General features: G+C 41.9%; 1 protein-coding gene across 1 annotated transcript in view; it reads left to right on the top strand.

Moving 5' to 3' along the window:
* INPP4B (inositol polyphosphate-4-phosphatase type II B) overlaps window positions 1–16,395 on the top strand; it is an 853,440-nt gene that overhangs the window by 464,586 nt on the left and 372,459 nt on the right. Inside the window, exon 10 of the mRNA XM_030192243.1 lies at window positions 4,059–4,163. Within this exon, the coding sequence (XP_030048103.1) occupies window positions 4,059–4,163 (105 nt within the window). The remainder of the gene's footprint in view (window positions 1–4,058; window positions 4,164–16,395) is intronic.

Below are 16,395 nucleotides of genomic sequence, written 5' to 3' on the forward strand. Positions count from 1 at the left end.
ACAAGTGCTGGCACGTGGTGTGGCTTGTTCCCACCCTATCTAAGGATTGCTTTGATACATCCCACTCGTAATGGATTCATCTGCTTGATGACAAGGAAGGGAAAATTAGGTTCTTACCTTGGTAATTTTCTTTCCTTTAGTCATAGCAGATGAATCCATGAGCCCTCCCTCAGTGGTTCATTATGTGATTTATGTTACTTTTATGTTCAGTTTTTCCTGTAGATATGTTCCCTCATTGGGAGAAGTTGGAAAACAGTCTTCAGGATTTCTGTTCAGTTACAGGAGGATGAGTTCATTCCCTCCAGGAGGATGAGTTCATTCCCTCCTTTGAATTATAGCTCCAGTTTTGGGGCGTTCATCCACTATGAGGAAAGTTCATGTTATTATGCTTTGCGGTGTAACACTGTTTTGGAAGCTTCAAATACTGAAGAGGCAGATGGAGCTAGCTGGCTATGAGGCACTATGGTTTTTCAGTGCTCTCTATCTCCCCCTGCTGGTTGATGGACACAACCCATTCGTAATGGATTCATCTGCTATGACTAAAGGAAAGAAAATTACCAAGGTAAGAACCTAATTTTCCCTTATCTCATAACTTAGGGCCTCTATCATGCCACGCTAGCGGTTCCTTCTCAGCAATGCCGACGAAACCCATTCAAAGTGAATGGGCTTTGTTGATGTTGTGGCACCGGGGACTGCTCACGCGGTTTGATAAAAGGTGTCTCTAGTCAATACCAAAATATGCTTGAACAAATAGCTATAGAGGAGCAATGGAACAACATAGCCTCATGGGTGAGCACAGAGAAAAAGAAGAGGAAGCGAGCTACAATCAAAACGAAGAATCGAAGATGTAAAAGATGTTTGGTTTGTGATTGCTTTCCATTAGAAAGCTTTGCAAACAAAGTACAACCTGATTATATGTTACAGAATCAGGTGCTTCCTGGCTTTTGAGGTTGATAGACTCCTGATGCAGGTGTCATCACCAACACACAGCCGTGTCGACTCATCTTGAGTCTTCATTTTGATTGAATCTCATTTCTTTTTCTCTCTGAGTAAATATATACGCCTGAAGGCAGTGCTTGACAAATCTCGGGCGCCAGGTTGCCATGGCGCCTAGAAATTTCATCCTGGCACCCGGGATTTCATACCACCGATGTTGGCTTTTTTTATCCTCCTTTGGCGCTGCCTCTAACTCCTCTTCTTCCCCTGCATGGTGATCGGGCTCTTCAGATACTTGAGCCATGCAGTGCAGGAAGTTGGAGAAGTCTCCATGTTAAGTTTATTCCACAAAGCAGGCCCTCAGCAGTAACAGTATAATGCAACCGAGTCAGTGAAGGCATCACAAATTATTGTGAATTTTCAAAGCACAAAGAGTAAGCTGGTTCATAGATTTGCAATACCTGTGTCAAATAATCAGGTACTCAGTCATATACGTTTTTAAAGATCAACAACAATGTTGTTGATCTTTAAAACCTTGTATGACAAGTACCTGATTTTAATAACTTTTAATAACTTGTAGATAACAGGAAGCAAATGAAGTACCTTCATGATCTGAGTGACCCATACCAGCAATCATATGCATTGCAGAATGTTGAACTCTCTGAAGCGCTTTATACCATAACTGAGTGAGGCCCAAGTACAAGCTATTACAGTATTTCAGCCTTGATAAAACCAAACTCTGAATCACTAGTTGAAAATCAGGTTTTGGTAACATGGACCTAACCTTACTTAAGGCATTCAATTGATAAGAACAAGATTGAACCACCCTCAAAACCTGAGCCTACATAGTCAAACGAGAATCCATAACAATACCAATGATAAGGATCTGATCTTTTTATTGGGATCAAAAAAATTCCAGAATCAACTAGTGCATAACCCCCATTTCAAGCAGGCTAAAAACAGGGAGCCCGGGAGTTCAACTCCTGATTCCCCGCTGAAGCTTCTTGTGACCTTGGGCATTTCACCTTTCATTGTCTCAGAAATGTGTTGATTGATGGTTCTTCTTTGTACTGTTTGGAAAGAAGCAACTTGCATAGGCAGATCTGATAGAGGGCAAATTCGTGGTTTTTGCTTAGGTTGATTCATTTTGGGGCAGGGGTTCTGAATGCAGTCCTAAGGACATTTTTGGGCAGACTGGTTTCAGGATAGCCTCAGTAAGGTGCATCTTCACACAGTGAAGGCAGTCCATTCATATGTACCTCTTACACATTCATTGCAGATATTCTGAAAACATGACTGACTCCGCTGTGCGTACAGGATTCGATTAAGAACCACTGTTTAGGGGGGTATGGGATGGGGTTGAAGTTGCTTATTATATTCTTCATGCTAACTAAAAATGATCCTGACTGGTAGATTTGGTCATTTCAAGTGAATAATACTGAGATATGCAGGCAGTATGCAGCTGTTCAGATACTGTGAATCAGCTACATTGTGTGTTAAATATGGCATCATTTCCACCATGCTGAGTACCCATTTTAGCCAGTGGGAAGCATATCTGGCATTTTAAAACAGAATTTAGTACTGTGCCTTCAAAACTTCCATGTGGGCTGCAATAGAGAAACATGCTGAGATGCACTTAGGAAATCTTTTCGTTTTCTTAAACGTCAAATGCACATTAAAAAAAAGGCTGAAGGGGGCAACCCGGTGACTCAGTAGCAAATTCTGTATATTGCCATGCAGAGGACCTGGATTCAATTCCAAGATCAGGACTATGGTTTTGGACTAGCCAGTGTTAGAAATGCTACAGAAGTAAGGGAGGGGAGGGGAGGGGGAGCAACGAACAGGAGTGGAGGAGGAGGAGAAGATCCTCTCGTTGTGCTCAATCATGGCACCTAGTGGTTAGAGGTTCCACATTGCTGTGCTCTGCAGATCAAAATCTTGTCATTGTAATGGCTAAGGGCCCCTTTTACTAAGCTGCGCAGGTGCCTACGCGTGCCGAACGCGCGCCAAATTGGAGTTACTGCCCAGTTTGCGGTAATTTCAATTTTGGCGCATCTGCTACGCACGTCTGAAAAACATGTTTTATTTTCAGGCGCGTGTAATGGATGCGCGCCAAGTGGCATTTGATGGGCGTAGGTCATTACCGCCCAGATTCTTTACCGCTAGGTCTATGGCTGGCAGTAAGGTCTCAGACCCAAAACGGATGCGCGGCAATTTTGATTTTGCCGCACGTCCATTTTCAGCAAAGAAAAAAGAGGCCTTTTTACAGGCGCACTAAAAAATGGATCGGCATGTGCCCCAAACCCACGCCTCACTACCGAAGCCATTTTTCAGCACGCCTTTGTAAAAGGACCCCTAAATTAAGGAAATTGAGGGAGGAGATGTAAAGGTAATGGGATAAGGGGGAACCCAGGCATTTGCAAATGAAGGTTCATGGCATATTCAGTTTGACTTGCAAGCCCAAAGGCTTAGGCTGAGATTAGAGGAAATTGATAATATTACTACTACTACTACTACTACTTATCATTTCTATAGTGCTACTAGACGTACGTAGCGCTGTACACTGGACATAGAGACAGTCCCTGCTCGACAGAGCTTATAATCTAATTAGGACAGACAAACAGGACAAATAAGAGATAAGGGAATTACTAAGGTGGGGATGTTAAAATAAGGGTACTGAACAAGTGAGTAAGGGTTAGGAATTAAAAGCAGCATCAAAAAGGTGGGCTTTTAGCCTAGATTTGAAGACGGCCAAAGATGGAGCTTGATGTACTGGCTCAGGAAGTCTATTCCGGGCATATGGTGCAGCAAGATAAAAGGAACGGAGTCTGGATTTAGCAGTTGAGGAGAAGGGTGCAGATAAGAGAGATTTACCCAGTGAACGGAGTTCCCGGGGAGGAGTGTAGGGAGAGAGAAGAGTGGAGAGGTACTGAGGAGCTGCAGAGTAAATGCACTTACAGGTCAATAAGAGAAGTTTGAACTGTATGCGGAAACGGATAGGGAGCTAATGAAGTGACTTGAGGAGAGATAATATTAAAGCATTATGCTTAAGATGGCAAAATATCTTCTTGGAACATAAGATAGTGGTACTTATGAAACTATTGTTTTTTCTTTCTTCCTAGGTTCATCTTTCAAATCAAGCTGTAGTAAAGGGGAAAAGGCACTAGAATTTGTTCCAGTAAACTTACATTTGCAAAGAATGCATGTGCACCATCATGGGTCCAAAGGTAAATATCAGTTCACAGCCATTGGCTAAACCAGTCTCCATTCTAGATAACTCACTATGATAGCATGAGTGGATGTAGGGTGAAGAGTCTTCACAAACACTGCCAGACTACGATTGAAGAGTGAGCAAAGCTTTTGTGTGGTTCCAAAAGAAACAACATACAGAAATCTGTTCCTCACACAAACAAATATAAAGTATCTGGGGGTTCAATAACAAACGAAATAGATGGTCAGGTTCCTACCAGACCACAAAAAAATCACAGTGTACACAGAGTTTGCAAGGTAAAAAGCTTTTCCTACCTCACAACTACCCCTCTGGTTCTTCACATGTATGTTTTGTAGGAGTACTCTGAAGGTTTACTTCTTCCTGCTCTGGGCCTCTCTGTGTTTCCCCAATTCTGGACTTCTATTTCCCCTGGCTGCACTTACACCCTCCTGGCTGATCTTTTCAGGCCTAGGCCTCTTAATGTGACCTTGTAAGAGAGTGTGCTTTAGGGGGATCGGTGTCTTATTATACAATCCATTGCACTCGTCATTATAGAGTGCAAAAAGCAGGTAACTTATCTGAGTTGGAACATGGATTGTGGGGTTCTCCAGGGGTCTCCACTTTCTCCATCATTATTCAATGTTTGCTCCAGCCTCTGGGTTTGGTGCTAGACAGGCTGAAGATTCCATTTTTTGTCTATGCTGATGATATTTCTCTATTGCTGCCGATAAAGGGGGATTGGAGCGACACATTGAAAGAACTGGTATCTTGTGTACAGGTTATAGAGGACTGGATTTCCATTCATAGGCTTAAGTTGAATCCAGAAAAAAAAACTACATTTCTCTGGTTGGGTTTGTTTGATTCTACTACATTTCCTCTGCAGTTTTCTCTTGGAAGAAATATTTTTTCATTTGATTTTTGTTGTAGAGTTTTAGGAGTGGAGATAGATGGATATTATTATTATTATTATTTGTAGCATTTGTATCCCACATTTTCCCACCAATTTGCAGGCTCAATGTGGCTTACATTTGCCGTAATGGCGGTTGCCATTTCCGTGTAACAGAATTACAATTGGTAATGCATACGTGGAACAGATAACGGTATACCTACATACATGGTAACATACAAGTAGCATAGCATGCTTGGAACAGAGAGGTAACATGGTAACATATAAGTAGCATAGCATATTTGGAACAGAGAGGTAATCAGTCAAGTGGTAAGATTCTATTTGTGTCTATGTCATGTAAAGTCTTGTTATTTAGTATTTAAGATGGATGTTTATGATATAGATAGTTTATTAACGTTTTCTCAACATGTAATATCTCTAAGAAATCATTTCATACATTAAGGAAACTGAGATCAATCCAAAGCTATTTTGACTGGATAAATTCAGATTGCTAGTCCAGGCTCTAACTCTATCTAGATTAGATTACTGTAATAGCATATATGATAGGTGCTCCAAAACTCTTCGAAAACTATTGCAATTCATTCAAAACATGTCTAATCTATTCAGCTCCATCCACAGTCAGCATTCAACATTTCCAGAGCTACAGTCCCAATAACATTTATATATCAATTTTTAACGGGGATCATCAGAGTATCTTGCAACAAACACCGTATGGGAACAATGCCCCAATATACTCATGGTGCTGCACACATCGTCATAGATCTACCCATGCAGAGTCAAAACAGAGATGCGCATGTATTTGCACTTAACTTTGGCAGCGATATTTCACCAGAAACAAACCTCCGCCAACATGGCCAGGTTTCGAGATCCTTCTTCAGGGAAGAGGTTCGCTGGGGAAGAAAAACATAATATCAGCTGCATACTTCTATCTCCATATAAAAATGAACGTCCCTGCGTTAACAAAAAAGACTGTAGCACTACCATCTCACATCATGCTCCTGCATAGGGAAAAAAATGGCCGCGGCGTCTGACGCGGTGTTAAACTTTAAATAGCCCACAGCTGATCAAAACCTGCAGTTCTGATTGGGCCACGTACCACCCGTAGCTACCAATCAGATCAATGACCACCAGTCAATTTCAGAATTTAACCCCAAAGGCTGCAGAGTAAGCAATTGGAAAATCCAACGTTGTTCTTTATAGTTTAATAACCACACGGGTAGCTTTATTCAAATTCTTTAGAAAACTTCATCTGAAAAAATTCTTTTTGAATCATCTATTGAATCCTGACATCTCTATAGTTCAGCCCAAATCTACCTGGATGCCCTTTGAGAATTTAGACCCTTCCATTCTTGCATTCCAGAAATGTATTCTATATGATCTAGAACAACTTGAACAACAACATGAGTTGGAATTCATGACACAGAATTTGTCAAGAAGTCAGCGGGAGGCACTTATATCTCTACAAAATCAGTCTGAAGTATTAATTTTGCGTGCAGACAAAGGGGGAGCGGTAACTTTATGAGACAAACAAAAATATTTGCAGTAAGGTCGTAGGCAACTTCAAGATGAACTAACGTACAGAAAATTAATACTGGACCCCACTTCTGAGCTGCAAGGTGTGATCAAGGAGTTGATATCGGATGCTGCAGAGAATTTGATACTAACATCTAGAGAAGCAAGGTTTTTACTGTTGGAATATCCTAGCACACCCAGAATCTATTTTTTGCCCAAGGTGCATAAAAATATACAGAATCCTCCTGGCCGCCCTATTGTGGCTTTGTGTAACACGATTTTAGAACCATTTTCTAAATTTTTAGACTTTTTCTTGAAACCATCGGCTGTTCAAGTCTCTTTGTATTTACAAGATACGACTGATTTCTTACGATGTCTTCAAACTGTAACTTTGTCAGAAGATTCTATCTTGGTCACGGTGGACGTGACCTCATTGTATACTGTCATCCTTCAAAATGAGGCTTTACAAAAAAATGCTGAGGTGTTAGATAGACGCCCTCCTTCGCAGCGCATCCCAAACCATTTTTTGATGCAGCTAGCACTTCTAGTGATTGAAAAAAACGACTTCTTTTTTCAGAATGAGTTTTTTGAATAGACACAAGGTGTAGCAATGGGGGCATCCCTAGCCCCCTCGATTGCAACACTTTATTTGGCAAAATTTGAAGAGTTGTACGTGTATACTTCAGATGATTTCCAACATATTACACTCTGGAAGCATTTTTTAGATGATATTTTCTTTATTTGGAATGGGTCTTCTCAAGCTTTGGAAAAATTTATGATAAAACTGAATTCGTTTCAAGCTAATTTGAAATTTACATCACAATATCATGCTGAGGGAATTGAATTCCTGGACGTCTGGGTATATAGAGTAAAGGAGCAGCTGCACACCACTCTGTTTCAGAAACCCACTACACGGAACACCCTACTACTACTACTACTATTAAACATTTTTATAGCGCTAGTAGACTTACTCAGCGCTGTACAAATCAACATGAAAAAGACAGTCCCTGCTCAACAGAGCTTACAATCTAAATTGGACAGACGAACAGACAGCTAGGGGTGGGAAAATTGCAGTGGTAGGGGTGATAAGTGAGGGTGTTGAGTAAGAGAGTCATGGTTACACCCTATTGTATTTCTCCAGTTTCCAACCACACCACCTTAAAGCTAGTCTACCGGTGAGCCAGTTCTTAAGATTAAAGAGAATTTGTTCTGATGATACAGCTTTCGAGACTCAAGCGTTGAGAATGACTACACGGTTCCTGGAAAGAGGATACCCTAGATCCATAATTAGAAAGGCATATCTGAGAGCTAAATATTCTCAGAGTGAGTGGCTATTACAATATCAAACAAAAAAGGAAGCGGATAAATTAACAATGGTCATTCCATACTCTCCTTTAAGTTCTAGAATCAATAAATGTATACATTCCCATTGGAGAATGTTGCAAGTTCATGCATGTTTTTCTGATTACCCAATTTGTGCTTTCAAATGGGGGAAGACTATAGGGGAAATGCTTACCTATAAGCATCTGGACTATGCTATTGAACCCCTTGATGCTGTGGGTCATTTCAAATGTGGTTCTTGCCAATGGTGTGAACTTACTATTGAAGGATCAGTATGGACACCTCCCAGAACCTCACGCCCGGTTGTTGCTCGCTCACTGACTAACTGCAATTCTAACAATGTACTTTATGCCTTTCTCTGTCCTTGTCAATTCATCTACATAGGACGTTCTAGTCGCCCTATTAAGTCTCGTCTAAATAAACATAAATCTAGAGTTAAGAACCAGGTATTAACTGCACCATTAGTTCAGCACTGGCTGGATTTTCATCACCAGCTTAGTGTCATTAAATGGAGAATCTTAGATTACGTCCAACTAGGGTGGGAGGGTGGGAACGTTGGACGGTTATTAAACTATAAAGAACAACGTTGGATTTTCCAGTTGCTTACTCTGCAGCCTTTGGGGTTAAATTCTGAAATCGACTGGTGGTCATTGATCTGATTGGTAGCTACGGGTGGTACGTGGCCCAATCAGAACTGTAGGTTTTGATCAGCTGTGGGCTATTTAAAGTTTAACACCGCGTCAGACGCCTTGGCCATTTTTTTCCCTATGCAGGAGCATGATGTGAGATGGTAGTGCTACAGTCTTTTTTGTTAACGCAGGGACGTTCATTTTATATGGAGATAGAAGTATGCAGCCGATATTATGTTTTTCTTCCCCAGCGAACCTCTTCCCTGAAGAAGGATCTCGAAATCTGGCCATGTTGGCGGAGGTTTGTTTCTGGTGAAATATCGCTGCCAAAGTTAAGTGCTAATACCTGCGCATCTCTTTTTTGACTCTGCCATGGATTGTAGAGCATAAATGTTTAAAGTTATTTGGAATATATTCATTTATGACTTCATTAAGAAGATATAAAAAAGTTCAAAAATGTAAGAATATGGGTAGATCTATGACGATGTGCGCAGCACCATGAGTATAGTGGGGCGTTGTTCCCATATGGTGTATGTTGCAAGATACTCTGATGCCGTGTTGGTAGGTGAAGAGGGTTATGTGGGGTCGTTGGGGTAGGCCTTTTTGAAGAGGTTGGTTTTTAGTGATTTCCTAAAGTTCAAGTGGTCGTGGATTGTTTTCACAGCTTTTGGGAGCCCATTCCATAGTTGTGCACTTATGTAGGAGAAGCCGGTTGCGTAAGTTGTTTTGTATTTTAGTCCTTTGCAATTTGGGTAGTGTAGGTTTAGGTAGGATATTTGATGATCTGACTTTGGTTCTTATTGGTAAGTCTATGAGGTCTGTCATGTATTCTGGGACTACGCGTATATGATTTTGTGGACTAAGGTGCAGATTTTGAAGATGATCCGTTCTTTGATTGGGAGCCAGTGCAACTTTTCTCAGCGGGGTTTGGCACTTTCGAAGCGTGGTTTGCTGAATATCAGCCCGGTTGCTGTATTCAGCACTTAACAGCCTAAGTGGCACTGGATTAAGATAAAACTGACTTTTATGCCGTCCAATTTGGCTGATTAACTTAAGCGGTTAAGTGCCGACTCTGCCCAGGGACCATTCATAAAATAGCCGGTGATCAGTCTCTGATGATATTCAGCAGCACTAACTTTCTCACACAAGCAATTTAACTGATCAAGAGTCATTTCTGTCAAGTTAAATTGCTTTCCATGTGGACACCTAAGTTTCTATCTGCTGTGGCCCGTCCCCCAAGCCAGTACTTCTTTCTGGTCAGATACATAGAGAGAGCGTTTTCCTCTCAGCATCCTGCCATTTTTACCTGCAATGCTGACCTCAGTGACAGTAGCGGGGAAGAAGGTTCGCCTCCTGAAAACTTGTTCTAAATCTGTGTAACACCCCCTTTTGAGCATCCCTAGCTCCGGGGCCAACCTGGCTGAGTCTCCCTCAGGAAGGCTCTGTTGAGCCCTGGAATGATTGGTGCCTGATGCCTCCACCTGAGGAAGAAAGGTGTTAGTGGGTGGATTTCCTTCCTTTCTCTCAGGAAACCCAAAAAAGACCACTATATTAAACAGCTTTTTGAACTATTTACAACTTATATTATATAGAAAACCAGTAAGACATCTAGTTATGAGAAGTATTCTGTAATTAAACTCTGGAATTTGTTGCCAGAGAATGTAGTAAAAGCATTTAGCTTAGCAGGGTTTAAAAAAAAGGTTTGGCTGGCTTCCTAAAGGAAAAGTTCTTAGATTATTATTAAAATGGACTTGGGGATATGAGGAAATGAACTTGGGGAAAATCCACTGCTTATTTCTAGGATAAGCAGCATAAAATGTACTTTTTTGGGATCTTGCCAGGTACTTGTGACCTGAATTAGCTACTGTCGGAAACAGGATGCTGGGCTTGATGGACCTTCGGTCTGGCCCAGTATGGCAATACTTATGTACTTATGTAAGTAGCTTATTAAGCATTCAGAATGAAAGGTATTCAATAAGCAACCTACTAGGCAACCTTTAAACAGTGCTCTTAGAAACAGTCAGTCTCTTTACCAATGTGGCAGCTCTAAATATATCTCTCTGTTCCTTCATTAAGTCTTTTTATTAGAGTGGCAGTATTGCCTATGTCCCCTTGCCCCTTCATTGAGTATTTTCTGTGTCCATCCCCACTGTGCCCCCCAGATCTTACCCTCCTGCTAGAGCACTCTGAACCGGTGGCTGCTGGATGTTCTCAAGGGGCTTAGTCAGTCTGGTTTGACTAGTCTCCGCTGTTGAGCTCTGAGTGTCAATTGAACTCCCAGGAGCCTTTGCCTCTTTCAGCTCCCAGGAGCCTTTCTGCTACTGAAGGCCTTCCACCCTGCCCTGAGCTTGCTTCCAAGGACCACTGTGCCGCTGGGTCTCAGACACCAGTTGTGCCTTACCCTGAGCTTTCTCCCAAGGGCTGTTCTGCCCTGAGCCTGCTTCCACGGGTGCTGTGCTGCTCAGCCTCAGGCATTGATCATACCCTCAACGGCCTTTTTATCTTGCTAGGGATAGTGTTCCACCATTTTGAACCTGTATGTGAGAAATCTCTGTTCTATTCACGGAAAGGGTGGTGGATGCGTGGAATGGCCTCCCGGTAGAGGTCATGGAGACGATGATTGTGTCAGAATTTAAGAAAGTGTTGGACAGGCACGTGGGATCCCTTAGGAAAAGGAGAGGAGTTAGTGGTTACTGAGGAAGGGCAGACTGGATGGGCCATTTTGCCCTTATCTGCTGTCATGTTTCTATCCAGTCTGCTCAACAAGATGCACAGCTGCTATTCTGCAAAGCTACATATGCATTACCCAATCCCCACTGGAATCGGACACCCCCTCAATTAACGATCCCCCCCTTTTTTGATTAGCTGCTGTCCCTCAATCAGCTGCCTCTTGAATAACAGTCCCTCAAGCTGATTCCCCCCTTTCTATCATCAATGCCTTCATTTGGAGCCGCTCCCCCCTCCCACTCCTCCGGACAGCCCAGACCTTCTGATTGGGTGGGGGGGCTGCTAATCGAGAGGAATCTGGTTGGGGGGGGCTGGTAATTGGATGGAGGGGAGAAAGATTGGGATCCAAATAAAGTTATGGCAAGGAGTTAGTTCCAGAGGTAGAAAAGGCTGCACTTAACCTTCTGCCCAAACTGACGCCTTCCAAAAATGAAAAAGGAGAAACCAACTGCTTCTACAGATCAAACTGAAGAACAAAAGATCAAACTAAAGAACAATAAAAAAACAAGGAAGTAGAAACAACTTCAAACTTGCAAATTCAAACTTGCAAAGCGAAAGGGCATCAGAAATATATTTGTTTCAAGGCCATTGGATCTCTTATGGCCTACCCTATTTCAAATCCCAGCCTTATATGTAGGCATCAGTGATTTGCCCAATTCGCTACAGGCTGTTTAAAAAACAAAAAGGTGTTCAAAAACTTTAATTTTACTCAACTCTTAAAAGCTTTTGTACTCAGTCCTTAGAAATGTAAGTATAATTTCAGAAAAAAAACATATGGGGCCCTTTTACTAAGCCACATAAGCATCTGTGCGCGCCCAACGTTCGCCAGAATGGAGTTACCGCATGTCTACCATATGGCCCTTTAGGTAATTTAATTTAATAATTTTTGTTTTCTGGTGTGCGTCAGCTATGCGCGCCAAGTGGCATTTGGCATGCATAGGTCATTACCGCCCAGTTACTGTGTGAGACTTTACCGCTAGGGCAGTGGCTGGCGGTAAGGTCTTAGATCCAAAATGGACGTGCGGCAATTTTCATTTTGCTTCACGTCCATTTTCGACAAAAATTTTTAAAAAGGGCTTTTTGACAGGCGCGCTGAAAATGGATTTGCGCGCGCATAAAACCTGCACCTACACTACCGCAATCCATTTTCAGCGCACCTTAGTAAAAGGACCTCTATGTATTCTAACATCATCTCCCAAAAACCAAAAGGTTGTCAGGGAGTTGATTGATGCATACATATAGGTTGGGATTTGAAATGGCATAGGCTGTAAGAGATCCAATGACCTTTTACTTATCAGAGTGGAAGAGTAGCCTAGTGGTTAGTGCAGTGGACTTTGATCCTGGGGAACTGAGTTCAATTCCCACTGCAGCTCCTTGTGACTGTGGCCAAGTCACTTAACCCTCCATTGCCCCTGGTACAAAGTAAGTACCTGAATATATGCAAATTGCTTTGAATGCAGTTGCAAAGACCTCAGAAAGGCAGTATATCAAGTCCCATTTCCCTTTTATACAAATATATTTCTGGTTCTCTTTCGCTTTGCAAGTTTGTATTTGCTGTGTATACCATGTTGTTTCTATTTCCTTGTTTTTTATTGTTCTTCAGTTTGATCTGTGGAAGTAGTTGGTTTCTCCTTTTTGTTTGTTGGAAGGCGTCAGTTTGGGCAGAAGGTAAGTACTTCTGGAACTAACAACTTGCCATAACTTGTTCATGGGTGAGGGCAGGTCTAAATCCCAATGTCAAGGCAATTGGGGGTTTACATGTTTTTTTCCCCTTTCTGAAATAGAGATTAGAGTGTAAAGTTTTGACCCGCCTACAGACTGCCCATCTTTTGGCCTAAACACGGCCACCACCTGCACAAGTACTGCCTTTCCAAAAGATTGGATCATATTACTCCAATAATGTATGAATTACATTGGTGTTCCAGTTTCAAAACGGATGGGATTGAAAGTGCTGTGTTTTGTTTTTAAAGCTTTAAATCTAGAACGCCCTGTATATTTATCCAAGAAAATATTATAAGTATTCTCTTTTGCGGGAATTGTGCTCTTCGTAAAAAGGACTCCTTCAATTACATGGTTTGGACACTGTTAGGTTGTCATCAATTCGGAGGCAAGTCTTCTCGTGTGTCGGACCCTCCTCATGGAATTTTTGGTTTAATTGTTTTTCTGACCTATCTTCCTATTATGCTTTTCGTAAACTTTTAATTAAAACTTCATTGTTTCAGTAAAATTGTGGCTTATTTATGGACTTTATGAAAAACTAGTAAAAGAGGCCCGTTTCAGAGCAAATGAAATCGGCGCTAGCAAGGTTTTCGTCGCCAACACCCCCCCTCCCTGGCCAACCCCTTCGTTGTTCTGCCATTGCTCCGCCCCCAACGTCATGATGTTTGACACGAGGGCGGGGCCCGGAGCGATTTCCCACCCCACCCCTGCCTCCCTCCCTGCCAACCCCTTCGTTGTTCTGCCATTGCTCCGCCCTCGAGGGCGGGACCCGGAGCGATTTTGGTGGCTTCACCACCACGAACCTTCGAACCTTTTTGAAGGAAGTCAGGGCTTGGCTTCAGTGACGTCAGTGTCCTCAGAACGTTGAGGGTGAGTTTTATTATAGTAGATGGGGTTCTTCCTTGGTTAATGGTGGGCTGTATTTGAAAAAGTATTTTTTAAATTAGAATTTGTATTGTATTATATTTTGTATGATGTATGCTTTCTTTTTTTATTGTAAACCGCTTAGGTACAAAAGTTTATTGTGTATATCAAATTAAAACTTACGGTAGTTCAAAATATGGACTGAGGGATAAACTCCCCGTGACCTAACAAAATAAAGAATGGTGGGTGAAAAGCCCTCAGGATGACTGTGGTATCCTCAGAATGCGAGTGTAATATGAAGTTACAGCATCCAAACCACATTTCACAGCTTCTATCATCAGTCACAAAAACCCCCAGTCAAACCAATGGGCAATGTTTTGTGAAAAATTCGTATTGGTGCAAATAATTTTCAACAATGAAAAAATATTGTGACAAATTCAATTTTCATTTAAATCCATTTCAAAATTCATGGAACTAGAAGTTGAACCTAGCTTGCGTGGCTGTCTAAGGTAGTAGAATCATCGTCCCATTGGGGACTTGTTTCACCATTCGGCAGGGGATTGGATATGCCGTACCTTCTTTTGATTTACTGCCTGTTCGATTGAAAAAAACGGAAAGAAAAAAATGTCACAAGAAAGTAAAAAACAATGAAAACAAGTGAAGATCAGAGAGTGACAAAGTACAACAAAAAGGGAGCTTATTTGACAGATACGTCAGTGCTAGCGGCGATTAAGCCTGGCCCCGAAGGAACAAAATGGCGGCCGCTTATTAAAGAACGCCGGCACGTGTGCAAAAGGGGCAAATGGCATGAAATCAAACTATGTCAAAAACCCACTGCGGTGTCATCAAAGGAAGACATAGCGATTCCCATATCACTGCAACAGCTGTTCATTATTACAAGATACTGTAATAATTAATCAATGAAAAAAATGCTGTGATCAGTGAAAAAAAGAAAAAATAACCCTTATTGAAAGAAAGCTGCCCATTCAATCGTAACATTGAGGCCAGTGGGTTCAACTGACTTCAGCCGGTGAATCCAACGTTGTTCAAGTTGGAGCAATTTTCTGTCAGCATTTCCGCCGCGGATGTGAGGGAGAAAACTGTCGACCCAAAGTGTGAAGTCTTAAAAATGAATGTTATTGTTATGGGAAACCAAGGGCGCCCCTGCTCGTTGATGGATGACACTGTGTCTGTGTTCATTCATCTGAATATTCAAATTTCTGGTGCTCTTACCCACATCTAGTTTATGACATGCGCACTGTAACACGTAAATAACACAGGAACATCTACAATCTGTGAGATTGGTAGAATGATAAGTTTGAAATGAGATTGAAGGGGGGCAGACTCAGGAAAGATGTCAGGAAGTATTTTTTCACGGAGAGGGTGGTGGACGCTTGGAATGCCCTCCCGCGGGAGGTGGTGGAGATGAAAACGGTAACGGAATTCAAACATGCCTGGGATATGCATAAAGGAATCCTGTGCAGTAGGAATGGATCCTCAGAACCTTAGCTAAAATTGGGTGGCGGAGCAGGTGGGGGGAAGAGGGGTTGGTGGTTGGGAGGTGTGGATAGGGGAGGGCAGACTTATACGGTCTGTGCCAGAGCCGGTGATGGGAGACGGGACTGGTGGTTGGGAGGCGGGAAATACTGCTGGACAGACATATACAGTCTGTGCCCTGAAAAAGACAGGTACAAATCAAGGTAAGGTATACACATATGAGTTTATCTTGGGCAGACTGGATGGACCGTGTAGGTCTTTTTCTGCCGTCATCTACTATGTTACTATGTTGTCTACAGGATTAGCAACTGAAGCATCATCGGATGAAGGCAACAGTGCAGGGCTTAAGATCTCTAAGTTCAACTGTGGTTTGGATGCTCTAATTTTATATCACAATAGCATTCTGAAGATACCACAGTCATCTGAGGTCTTTCCCCCCACCATTCCTTTATGGTGTTAGATCACAGGGAGTTTATACCTCACTCCATATTTTGAACTGAGTTTTGACATTCATTGAGTGAGTTTCCGTTGTGTATTGTGTTACTTTGGTATATCGAATTAATAAATACAGTCCAATCTAAAACTGATTTTACCCATTCATGTGTTATACACATGTGAGTGCCAGTATTTAGACTTATATGTACTTCTAAAATGAGGGCCATAATCTTAGAAAATTAAGCATTGCTTTTGAAGGCCTATACTGAATTAAAATACATCAGTGTGGGGAGAGAGAAGACAGGAAAGGGTGAACAATTATACTACCCTTACGATTCCTTGGAGTGAATGCTCAGGGTGAACAATTGTACTACCCTTACGATTCCTTGGAGTGAATGCTCAGACATGACAGGTAGAGTGTCTTGCACTGAGTAATTTATTTATTTATTTATAGCATTTGTATCCCACATTTTCCCACCTATTTGCAGGCTCAGTGTGGCTTACAATATTCCGTAATGGCGATCGCCAATTCCGGAATGAGAAATACATCGTTATAAAGCAGGTGGCAGAGTGGATTAGGCAATCAACTAAAGAGAATTCATTTTCGTAATGAGAAA

This window comes from Microcaecilia unicolor, chromosome 2 (assembly GCF_901765095.1).
Source record: "Microcaecilia unicolor chromosome 2, aMicUni1.1, whole genome shotgun sequence".
In the NCBI taxonomy this organism is placed as follows: domain Eukaryota; kingdom Metazoa; phylum Chordata; class Amphibia; order Gymnophiona; family Siphonopidae; genus Microcaecilia; species Microcaecilia unicolor.